We start from the raw sequence: 11854 nt of genomic DNA, 5'->3' as shown, positions 1-11854 counted from the left end.
TCTAAAAATTGTAAATGAGTGAATAGTTTATTTAAGCTTAATTATTTGAAAGTTATTGAAGGTGAACTAAATAAATGAGTTTTATTCGAATGATTTTCAATTATTTATATTTATTATGTAGAAACTCTATGTTATACTCACTACTTATTTTACCAAGCCTCATATTATTATTATTATTATTATTATTATTATTATTATTATTATTATTATTATTATTATTATTATTATTATTATTATTATTATTATTATTATTATTATTATTATTATTATTATTATTATTATTATTATTATTATTATTATTATTATTATTATTATTATTATTATTATTATTATTATTATTATTATTATTATTATTATTATTATTATTATTATTATTATTATTATTATTATTATTATTATTATTATTATTAAACATAATATTATATTTTTTCTAGTTATTTTATATTAATTTATTATTATCAAATGTTAAAATTCAAAGTTAATTTGGCTTTGGGGTGTGAGTCAAGCCAATTGATAGGCTAGCTCAAGCTAGGCTCGATAAATGTGAGCTAAAAAGTAAAAAAGTCAAATTTGAGCTAATCTCGACTCAAGTTGTTAGTTCACCAGCAGACTCTTTCAAAAAATATTACTGTAAAATACACTTAAAATATATTAAAATTCAAGAGTTCAAGTATAAAGTTATTAAAAATATTTTAAAATTAAATCTCGCTTTCTTGTAAACCAGCACTTTCATGAGCCACCTTAAACTTGTAAAATTAAGCTCAAGCTCAATCTTAATTACATAATCAAGCTTAAGCTCAAGTTAGGAGTAACTCGAGTTAGTCTGATCAACTCGTTTACACCCTAACTTGGCTGTCAAGTCATTAAAGAGAAATACATTTCTCACTTTTATGAAACTTTTTTTTTAATCATATTAAAGAAACGTTTTAGCATGCTTTCAAAAGTGAGCTTTAGCCTTAAATCACTTTTAATTTCTTATCATATAAGTTATCTTCATATTTATTTTTTTAATAAAATAATAATTAGAAATATAAAACTAAAAGAAAGTTGATTATATTAGAATATCATTTTTCTTAACAATAAAAATAAGTTTAGTTTTAATATAATAATTGAAATATCAATTAAAAATTATCTTAATCAAGCACGAATCTCGAGGCAAAATTGAGTTGAAAGCTTCCAAAATTAAATATGATACCATCCAAATTCTCATTTCAGTAAACTTATAGTCGAACTGAACATCTCAAAAATATGAACCCAACGCACCAAATTCAACCCAATCCGAGCCCAAATGAGTCCTAATCAAAGACCCAAAGCGCATTTTGAAGGTTTAGACCATCATTTGAATTACCAAATGGTTTCTAAACGTGGCATGCCTTTAGTCGAATCGAACGGCTCAACGAGACAAATCCAACAAGCCTAAGATCACTGAATTCTGAAATCATTAAGGCATCCAATTGACCAATAAATGGCCCATGATCAAGGGATCGATATTGGTCATCCATTCAAACCACTCCCATTTTGATCTTGATCTTTCACATATTTACAAGCCATGACACTCTTTAAAAAAACTATAAATAACCCCCACTCTTCTCATGAGAGGGGAGGAGAAGAAGAAAAGGAAGTGAGGAATTTGGGAGCTCTCTTGTCATCGATCATCGTCGGAGTTCTTGCCGACCACCACCGGTTTTCCTCCTGACCACCACTGGAGTTCCTAACGACCATCACCGGGGTTCCTCCCGACCACAACTGGAGTTCATGCCGACCATCGCCGGGGTTCCTCCGGACCACAACTGGAGTTCATGCCGACCATCGTCGGGGTTCCTCAGGACCGCCACCGGAGTTCCTGCCAACCATCGGCCGGGGTTCCTCCCGACCGCGGCCGGAGTTCCTGCTGGCCATCGTCAGGGTTCCTCCCGACCGCCACCGGAGTTCCTACCAATCATCGGTTGGGGTTCCTTTCGATCACTGCCAGAGTTCTTGCCGACCACAGCCAAGGTTCCTCTCGACCACCGCCGGAGTTCTTGCCGACCATCGTCGGGATTCCTCCTAAACATCGCTGGAGTTCCTCCCGATCTCCGACGAAGTTTTTGCCAACGACCGTTGCCAAATTTCTTTCCAACTGTTGCCAGAATTTCTTCCCGACCGTCACCAAAGTTTCTTACCAATCATAGCTGGAGTTTCTCTTCCCGAAAAATGCTAGAGTTTTCTTCTAGATCGTCGCTGAAGTATTTCCCAACCACTGTCTTATTTCTATCGGTTCATCAACCATCACCAGATTTCTATTAGATTATTAACCTGTTGTAATGCCAACGTCTCCAAGTAAAGGAGCGAATCAAACTTTGTAACCAACTCATACATAGTGGAATTTTCTCATTCGGGCGAGGCCCTGTGGTTTTTTTTTCGCTTTTCAGGTTTCTCTAAGTAAAAAAAGTTTTTGATGTTTCTCTCCCTTAATTATCTGTTCGTGTGCTGGATATACGTACATTGCTAAGACATTATATTTTTATTCTATCGCCGCATATATTTTTGTCTGCAATAATAATAATAATAATAATAATAATAATAATAATAATTGAATGGTGAATTATTGAGCTTATACTATTGCTTGAAACTATATATAGTTTTGACACATAAACTAATGATATATATTTCTAAATATTTAAATGAGTTGAGGAGCTGAATTTCTTCCATGAAAAATGTTTATTGGTCAATTGAGGTTTTGCCTGAGATAGCTTTTAACTATTGCTTTCAAGAAATTTTAATGCTTAAAAGCTGCATCACAAAGCAGTAAGAAAGTTATACAAAATAAAGCCTTAGGCTTTGTTTGGGACGACTTTTTTTATTGATTCTTAAAGCAACTTTCTAGACAAAAAAATTGTTTTTAGAAATAGAAAGAAAGTCGTCCCAAACAAAGCCTAAATCTCACGTCTTTTGGTGAAATGACCCTTCTATTAGATCTATCGGAGGAAGCATGAGTGAGTGGATAATTGTTTTTTTTTTTTTTTTTTAATTTTTTCGATGCCTGTTACTGTAGGAAAATTGATATTTGAGTAGGAAACAATGCAATAACCATGAAATTATATAGTAGAGGTTCACTAAATATTGCTTCATTGATTTCCTCACATCACTATAAGAATATGATATTTGAAGATCATTTGGTTCCCAAAATAATGACATAAAGTCTTCAGTGCTTGAGTTAGGCTCTTTGGATTTGAATTCAAGTGAGTTTTTTTATTAAAGTTGTTTAAAAAAGTTAAATTTATATTTCTCATTGTTTTAAGTGATTTTTTTTAAATTCTTTTTATCATATTATTACAATTAATACTTGAATATGAATGATTTTCTTTTTTATTTTATAATAAATGAGTCATTGAGTCAAACTCATAATTAAGCTCGAGCTCGAAATCGATTAGTTAATCAAACCAAGCTTAAGCAATGATGGCCTTGCTTCAAGTTTGACTCCGCTCACTCATTTACACTCCTATTTGATAGTTTCTGCTTAAACTATGAAGTCATTAGTTAAAAGTCAGACATACACGAAAATATCAAAATGGTCCTCAATTTATTCGTATATGACCAATTTAGTCCGTGGATATTAGATCACCCTAATTTAGTCCTTTAGACTATATAACATTGATCCAATATAGTTTTTTTTTAAAAAAAACATTGATCTATCATTATGTTATAATTGTGATGTAAAATTAATCATAATTTAGTTATAAACTTTATAAAATTGATTATTTTGAATCAGTTTTGTATATTAATTGTTGGTGGATTATTTTTAAATTTAATCCTATATATGAATGTGTATGAATTTATGATTGATTTTTTTTAAAAATTGAAATTATATATTAAAAAAAACTCTATAGGAACCATTAATCTATTTTTAAGCTTTAATATAAATCAATTATTAATCACAAAGCTCAGTCCTTCCCTTCTTTTTTCTAACCCCTTTATCCAAAGTAGAATATTTATGTCCTCTTTTTCTTTCTCCTTTGTTTCCCCATCTTTTTCTCCACCACTCTCTCTCTGCTTTCACCTCCTCCCTCAGGCCAATGGCGTGAGTGTGGGCACGCTTCTTCAGTGACCACTTTCTTCCCCACCAACCTCTCTTTCTTTCTCTCTCTCTCTCTTTCTTTCTCTCTCTCTCTCCTACCTCCCTCGTCCACTCTCGAATTCTGAGCTTCTCTGACACCAGAATCAGAACCCTGATTTCGAATTTCCCTGTACCATGCCATGCCATGCATCATTCATCATCCTCCATCGCGAACCCCATCGTCATCATCACAGCCGCTCCCATGCTTTCATGCATGCTATGATCGAATCTCCATCAGCATCATTGCTCTTCTTTCTCTCTCATCTCTTCCTCAGTTTCGCTCCTGTTGATTTCTTTTGCCTCCCATATAACAAAAGCGCCGGTCTTGGAACCCATTCCGCTGTTAACACAATGGCTAGATCCCTTCATCCCACCGAACTTCTTGTCTTCTTCCTCCTCCTCTCCTCCGCAACGCTATCACTCTCCGCTGAGCCTCTCAACATGGAAGGTGGCTACTCTGTCTTTTACATTCGAACCTTTTCCCGTTTCTCTAAGAGGATTTTGTTCTTTGTTTGATTTGTCTCCAGTGCAAGCTCTTATAGCTGTAAGAGATCTCCTCAACGATCCCCATGGGACGTTAAGCAAATGGGATGAAACATCTGTCGATCCCTGCAGCTGGTCTATGATCACTTGCTCTTCAGAGAATCGCGTCATTGGCCTGTAAGCTCTCCCTTTCTCTCCCTCTCTCTCATCCAATTCAATCTCCACAATCCTTCTTCTTCCTCGTGCTGAAATGGCTAAGAATTGCAGGGGAGCGCCATGCCAGAGACTCTCCGGAACTCTATCTCCGGCGATTGGGAACCTCACGAATCTGCAGCAAATGTGAGAATTCCTCTTCAAATTTCTACAATGTGATTGGCGTTTCTTCTATTTGATTTGATTTTTCCGGCCGTTTAATGCAGATTGTTGCAGAACAACAATATAACTGGAGAGATCCCATCAGAGCTAGGGCATCTCCCAAGGCTTCAGACCATGGACCTCTCGAACAACCGTTTCTCTGGCAGCATACCAGATTCTTTTGGTCGCCTTACGAGCCTTCGCTATCTGTGAGCAATCCCTCATATTATTGTTTTCTTTAATCCTCGGAAACGCAAAAAGCAAGGAGACAAACATAGAACTACAACATTGGGCTTTGTTCTGCTTTAATCAAAATTTAACTCTGTATCTTTCTCTGCTCATTCCGCAGGAGACTCAACAACAACACCTTGACTGGAGCTTTTCCTTCATCTCTCTCAAAAGTCCCCCAGCTCTCCTTCCTGTAAATTTTCATAGCCTTCTCCTGCTTCGTTTACGCTCCTAAATTCTAATGTAGAAGATGACTTCAGTTTTTCATTTCAGGGATTTCTCTTACAACAATCTAAGCGGCCCAGTCCCTTTTTTCCCGGCTAGAACCTTCAAGTAAGGCCTTCTCCATTTCTGATACTTTTTTTCAAGCTTTCTTTTCCTTCCAATACCGATTTCTTGATTTCACAGCGTGGTCGGGAATCCACTAATATGCGGCGGTGCCCATTTTCCGGCTGATTGCTATGGGACGATGACACCAGTGTCTCTTCCGTTTCTTCTCGAATCAAATCACAGTAATTGCAGTCTTCTTCTTGCTCTGCTATCGCTCTTTCCCGATACAAACTTTAAGAAGATTGTATGTTCTTGCTCTGTTTTGCAAATATTATTGGTTTTAGTTTCTTGTTGCAGGAGAAATGAGGACGCAGAAACTCGCCATCGTTGTGGCCTCCTGCGGGGGTGTCGCCGTCGCTCTGATTCTCTTCGTTTCTCTAGCTCTTTTTGTCCGCCGGCGGAGCCGTCTAAGGCGGCGCTACCTCTTCAGTCTCAACGGTAATTGCTCCCTCACGTAACTGTCAAATTTTATGATACACCCCTAGTTGTGTCGGCTTTTAGGAAAATTTCCACCATGAATATTAGAAGTCCTCTATAAGATCAGAATTGATTGTTTTTTTTTAAAGATAAATTATTGCCTCAGTTTGCAATTTTTTTGCAGTATTTTCTAAAAATTATCATTTTCTCCAAATTGTCAAAATTTACAAATATCCAACTTTTATTCCCTTTTTTTGTCATAAATTTGAATATTTTATGTTAAAATAAAACCTTGCGATTTCTTGTTTAATAACATAGAAATCTTATCCATCCTTTCAACGTTATAATTATAATTTCATGCTGCTAAAACTGCCGCATCAATGCACAGAGATGGAGCAGAACGCCGCGGCGGAGGCGGCGGCGGCGGTGGGGATGGGGAACTTGCGGCGGTTCAGGCTACGGGAGCTCCAGGCGGCGACGGAGAACTTCAGCTCGAAGAACATACTGGGGAAAGGGGGATTCGGCAACGTGTACCGCGGACGCCTCGGCGACGGCACGGTGGTGGCCGTCAAGCGGCTGAGAGACGGTGGCGGTGCCACCGGCGAGGCGCAGTTCAGAACGGAGGTCGAAATGATAAGCCTGGCGGTGCATCGCAACCTCCTCCGCCTCATTGGATACTGCGCCGCCGCCGGCGAGCGGCTCCTTGTATATCCTTTTATGGCGAATGGCTCCGTCGCTGTCCGTCTTCGAGGTACGTATATTGTTCTTGCGGTGTACTTTAAGAGGGGTAGATAAAGAAGAGGCAAAACTGGCGCGCGTGGTGGATGTGGGGCTCACCGTAGCTCGGCAGTTGTTCAGGGTCTGAGATGCCTTCGTGGAGTGCGAGTGCGAGTGCTCATTTGTTCTTATCCTACCTACGTGGCTTTTGTCTTATTTATCCGTTAAATAAATAAATAAATAAATATATATATATATATATATATATTTGGGAAAAATATATATTTTTTAAATATGTATATATTTTGTTTTTTTAAGTGGCGTCACCACACGCCATCATTTTTTGTTATTTTTATATTATCAATAAAAAAATGAAAAGCATTTAAAATTAGGTATTAAAATATTGAAAAAATATTTTTGAAGCCATTTGGCTTTCAGTTTGAATAAATATGGAGTGAAGAGTGTTGAAGAAGATTAATTTAAAAAGATCAAAATCAATTAATTCAATGAGCATTTGGACCTCAAATTGGCTAATCAATCATATCCTTTAAATTTGGAAATAATATTCTATTTTAATTTTCTTACTATTTTTATCATTTAAGTTTCGTTTGTGACGACTTTCTTACTGCTTCATAAAGCATCTAAAAAATTGCTTTATGAAGCAGTAACAAAATCATCCCAAACGAAACCTAAATCGCAAAACCTTGAGCAGTTTCCAATTACATATTTGCATAAGGCCGGGTTGTAATAAAAAAAATAGTGGATTTCGATTATCAAGTTCTCTAGCATTCTATGTTTTTAGACTTACCTTTTGCTTTTTTGGTTGCTCGGTCTCCTTTGCATTCAAGATAAGGTTGTGTCATATGGTTGATGGCATTTGACAACCGGCATTATTTCTTTGTTGTAAGTTTAAACTCTCAACCAATAGATTAAAACGAGTTGCATGACTTATAATATCTATTATTACTTATCTCCTATTACCCACAATCAGCTAGCGCAAATGCCTGACTTCAAATACTATCATTTCAAATGGGTTAGCCCATATGACCTCTCACTTTCCATCAATCACACCATTTGATTTCTAACAACAATCGGCGTCCATCAACTATTGATCTTCAACCCTTGTTTGGCTACTTGTTGCCCATTGATGTTGGATTTTCAGGATTTCTTGTCGACCAATATCTAACCCTAGCAAATAGCGGAAGCTCGATGTTCATTAGTCATTGATGTTGAATACCCAATTTAAAGTCTTTTTTTTTTAAGAGAAATTTAAAGTCATTTGGGCATTGATGAAACCAATCACCCATCATTATCCAATGAAAATTCTAATAACTCAAAACTCCTATCATTATAAGAATTTTCTTTCACATTCAGGCTTTATTTGGGATAATTTTTATAATAATTTTTAAAATGATTTTATATTTAAATTTTAAATTTAAAAAATTTTTATACTAAAAAATAATTTTTAAAATTAAGAAGAAAAGCCGTCGCAAATAAAGGCTTTCCATTTATATAATTCTTTGCCTCTGTGCAATATATCGCACCTTTTTCTTTTTTCCTTTGCAGGCAAGCCGCCGCTTGATTGGACGGCTCGGAAACGCATCGCAGTCGGCGCCGCCCGCGGCCTCGCTTACCTTCACGAGCAATGCGATCCAAAGATCATTCACCGGGACGTGAAGGCCGCCAACGTGCTCCTCGACGACGCTCTCGAAGCCGTCGTCGGCGACTTCGGCCTTGCCAAATTGCTCGACCATTCTGACTCACACGTCACCACCGCCGTGCGCGGCACCGTCGGCCATATCGCGCCGGAGTACCTTTCTACTGGTCAGTCCTCCGACAAGACTGATGTCTTCGGATTCGGCATTCTTCTCCTGGATCTCATCTCCGGCCGCAGATCACTGGACTTCGCCGCCCGCTCTCCGCCGCCGCAGAAGACGTCTCTGCTTGACTGGGTATGTTAATTTAAAAAAAAAACGCAACTTTGGTTTTTAATTTAATCAATCAACTACCTTTAGAATCAATGTTTCAATTAATTTTTGACAAAAAAACTCACCTGTAGATTTATTGCATGTCCAGGTCAGGAAGGTCCAGCAGGAGAGGAGGCTGGACTTGCTGGTAGACCGAGACCTCGGCAACGGCTTTGATCGCATCGAGGCAATGGAGATGGTTCAGGTAGCCCTGCTGTGCACCCAACACCTCCCCGGCCACCGGCCAAAGATGTCGGAAGTCTTACGGATGCTCGAAGGCGACGGGTTAGCTGAAAAATGGGAGGCTTCTAATCGGCTGAAGCAGAATCCTGATGCAAAGGAAGGTGTTCAAGACCTGAGCAACTGCATGCTCTTTGTGGTGGATGGAGAAGATAACTATGGAGATATTGATGGCAAGTCCATGGATGATGTTGAAGAGATGGAACTTTCAGGTCCCAGGTAGCAACTAAGCTTCAGATTGCACATAGAAGAAGTACTATGATTACAAGATCTAAGCAGGCTCACTAACATAGATTGAAACCAGAATTGCCGCATGTTTGCTTTTCTTTGGATAATTATAAAAGGAATGCCTTTTACAAACAATACTTACATTTGAGAACATAGATTCAACATCGATGGAGCTTAAAATTTCCTATGGGACTGCTTCTGATTTTTAGTTAAAAAAATTTATAGAACTACAAATTTTTGTACTAAACAAATTGCTTTATAAAATAATAAAAAAGTTATTCCAAATGGAGCCTAATTATGAAGTAAGAAGAAGAGAGATGAAGGATGAGAGAACCAAGTGCTTGATTAGCAAATGACAGGATGTTCTCTTAAGATTCATAACAAGATGAAAAGAAATATGATTAGAAAAGAATTGCTTATAAAATAGCACATATATGATGCCTTTATTGCAAATTTCAATATGTTTCAATCTATTAAACTCATCACACATATTGTTTATCGTATTATAATCTTTGCATGGTCTTGCTATGCTCAACTCAATACTTTGCAAAAATTTCTCACTTTAATTGCTTTTCTTTATTTTATCAACATAATGAAGTGCAATAACTCATCCAATAAAATGGTAAATAACTCATTACATAGATTAATTATTATGTGCAGACGTCAAATGTCATCCGGAGACTAATCAGAATGCGCCATATCATCCCTTTGTTAGATACTGCTAACGTGATGCATTTTGATTGGTCTCTAGATAACGTTTTGCCTCCGGCTTCGGCACAGAATAATTTCTCCATTGTATTATTCTTTTTTTTTTTTCAATTCCTAAATATTCCTTTATTATCAAAGTTATCACCACCTACTTATTCTCCTTATATGAAGCTTATAAAGATAATAAAAGAAGCAATAACCTCGGTGTATATGATAATGGATAAATGAAATAAAATAAGAAAAAAGTTATGTAATGGTATATAAAAGATTATGCATATATTAATTGTGAAGGAAAGGCAAGGAATATACATGTTTTATTTTATATGTTTAACTGTTGTATATGGAATGTTTATTATGCATTAAATTTAATTGTAAACTTAAACAATAATACATGTTTTTCAGCCAAGTCTCCTGATAAGTAAAAATGACTAAAAGAGATGAATGTCTATAAAAGATAGCAATTAAATAAAAACAGGTAAGATATGATTTACGTAAATGTTAAGATGTGAAAATCGTATTAGTAGTTCAATCAAAATTTGTGTTTGTGGCTCTTAACTTTGATATATAATGTAGATGATCAATTGTGTTTGAAATTTAAAGAAATGTTATAAACGTCTAATTGTTCGTTCCCGTCTCGTTAGTTCGAGTCTCCGGGTCGGGTCATGACAGTGTTATATTTGATCATTCTCTAAATAAAAGAGGAGAACAATGACCATGAATATGAGCACAAACCTTTTCATGTTGATGTTGGGCATCAACATTAAGGTATCATCTTTAGGAGTCAATGCTAGTGTTTATGGTGAAGGCGAGGCGACAATCTTATCCATAACGATGAGCATTATGATTTACTTTAATGACAAACATAAATATTAATGAGAAATGACATGTGTCAGCATGGTTAAAGATGACAAATGATAATTTAATAGTAATTGACGGGGCAACATCAACATTGGTTTTGATGGTGGGTACTGATAAGTGTAAATATTGTTATATTTTATGTGTTAATTTGTCAATAAAAATATATTATTTTAGTTTTTGTGTGTAGGAAAATACATTAAATAAGAAAAATTTTAAATTATGGTACAACGCCGTAGCGTTGAACACAATAACACCGTAGCATCATCATTCTATAAGTTCAAGGAGTGTAGAGTGTGGGTCTCCGAAAGGATTCTGCTCGTGTGGTTCGAATGCAAAGAGTACGATCACACTTTCCCGAAGGAAAAAATGGTTGTAGGCTTTTACACTCGGCACAAGCAGGCCAATGGAAGAGCAGATGGAGTTATAGATATGATTAGCCATGGAGGATATCGGCTCTCACCTACCAACCTCGATGGATAATAATATCTATAACCCAAAAGTTCACGAGATTTCCCTCATTCGATACATCAGCTCGAATGAGGTTTATTTGATTGTGGGGATCGGTTTCCTATGGGAGCAAGCCCCCGTAGTTAATTACATCTTAGACCTTGGTCTAAGAAAACTCTCGATTAGGGATGTTAGATGATCTTCTCTAATGGGTTTAATGCAAAGGGAAAATTCTAGGCTTTCCTAATCAAAGGGGAAGAATGGCTCAATTAGGTTCAAATCAATCACACGTGGTTCATTCAACATTCGCCCGGCTCGAGGAAGTGGAAACTGAAGCAAAGAAAGAGACAACGCATCTCAGACATACACGAGAGAAAGAGAGAGGTGGCGTCATCTGTGTGATGCGGATGGATATGATTTATAGCTCCCGAAAGGATGGAGAGCTTACCCACCAATGAGGTGTATAGTGGTACACCTGTACCACTAGCCTTTAGACCCTAAATCTATAAAAGATGTAATATCGTACATACGATATTAACACCTACGACCTAGCTAATGCAATCTGGACTTATACCTTGCCTGAAAAAGGAAGACAGTTAAAATTCTAAGCACAACCAATCGTCCTATATGTATGCAAAATGGGAAGGCTCTATCCTAAGGAATCAAGGATTTGAAACTCGGTAATATGTAAAAGAGTATACCTAGCGCCATATATGATGCATGAAAAAATACAAAATACCCCTAGGTCTACTGATGTAATGCATGCATGTAAGTAAAGTGC

At 36.7% G+C, this 11854-nt stretch overlaps 1 protein-coding gene across 1 annotated transcript; it reads left to right on the top strand.

Moving 5' to 3' along the window:
• The first annotated feature begins 4089 nt into the window (after positions 1-4089).
• On the top strand, positions 4090-9247 carry LOC110098582 (probable LRR receptor-like serine/threonine-protein kinase At2g23950). Its single transcript, XM_020825442.2, has 11 exons — positions 4090-4544; positions 4624-4756; positions 4847-4918; positions 4999-5142; positions 5283-5354; positions 5435-5494; positions 5570-5673; positions 5789-5929; positions 6297-6659; positions 8192-8577; positions 8702-9247. Exons 1-11 carry the CDS (start codon positions 4232-4234, stop codon positions 9053-9055), a joined length of 2142 nt encoding a protein of 713 aa, XP_020681101.1. The 5' UTR covers positions 4090-4231; the 3' UTR covers positions 9056-9247.
• The last annotated feature ends 2607 nt before the right edge of the window (positions 9248-11854 follow it).

This window comes from Dendrobium catenatum, unplaced genomic scaffold, assembly GCF_001605985.2.
Source record: "Dendrobium catenatum unplaced genomic scaffold, ASM160598v2 fragScaff_scaffold_1038, whole genome shotgun sequence".
Classification (NCBI taxonomy): Eukaryota; Viridiplantae; Streptophyta; class Magnoliopsida; order Asparagales; family Orchidaceae; genus Dendrobium; species Dendrobium catenatum.
This window is presented reverse-complemented; position numbering and strand designations above follow the sequence as displayed.

Excerpts from the sequence above, each read along its gene's own strand:
- LOC110098582 (XM_020825442.2), top strand. The coding sequence starts at position 4,232 with ATGCCATGCCATGCATCATTCATCATCCTCCATCGCGAACCCCATCGT. Across the intron at positions 5,495-5,569 it reads TTCCCGGCTAGAACCTTCAA|CGTGGTCGGGAATCCACTAA; the intron begins GTAAGGCCTTCT and ends TTGATTTCACAG. Across the intron at positions 8,578-8,701 it reads AGACGTCTCTGCTTGACTGG|GTCAGGAAGGTCCAGCAGGA; the intron begins GTATGTTAATTT and ends TTGCATGTCCAG.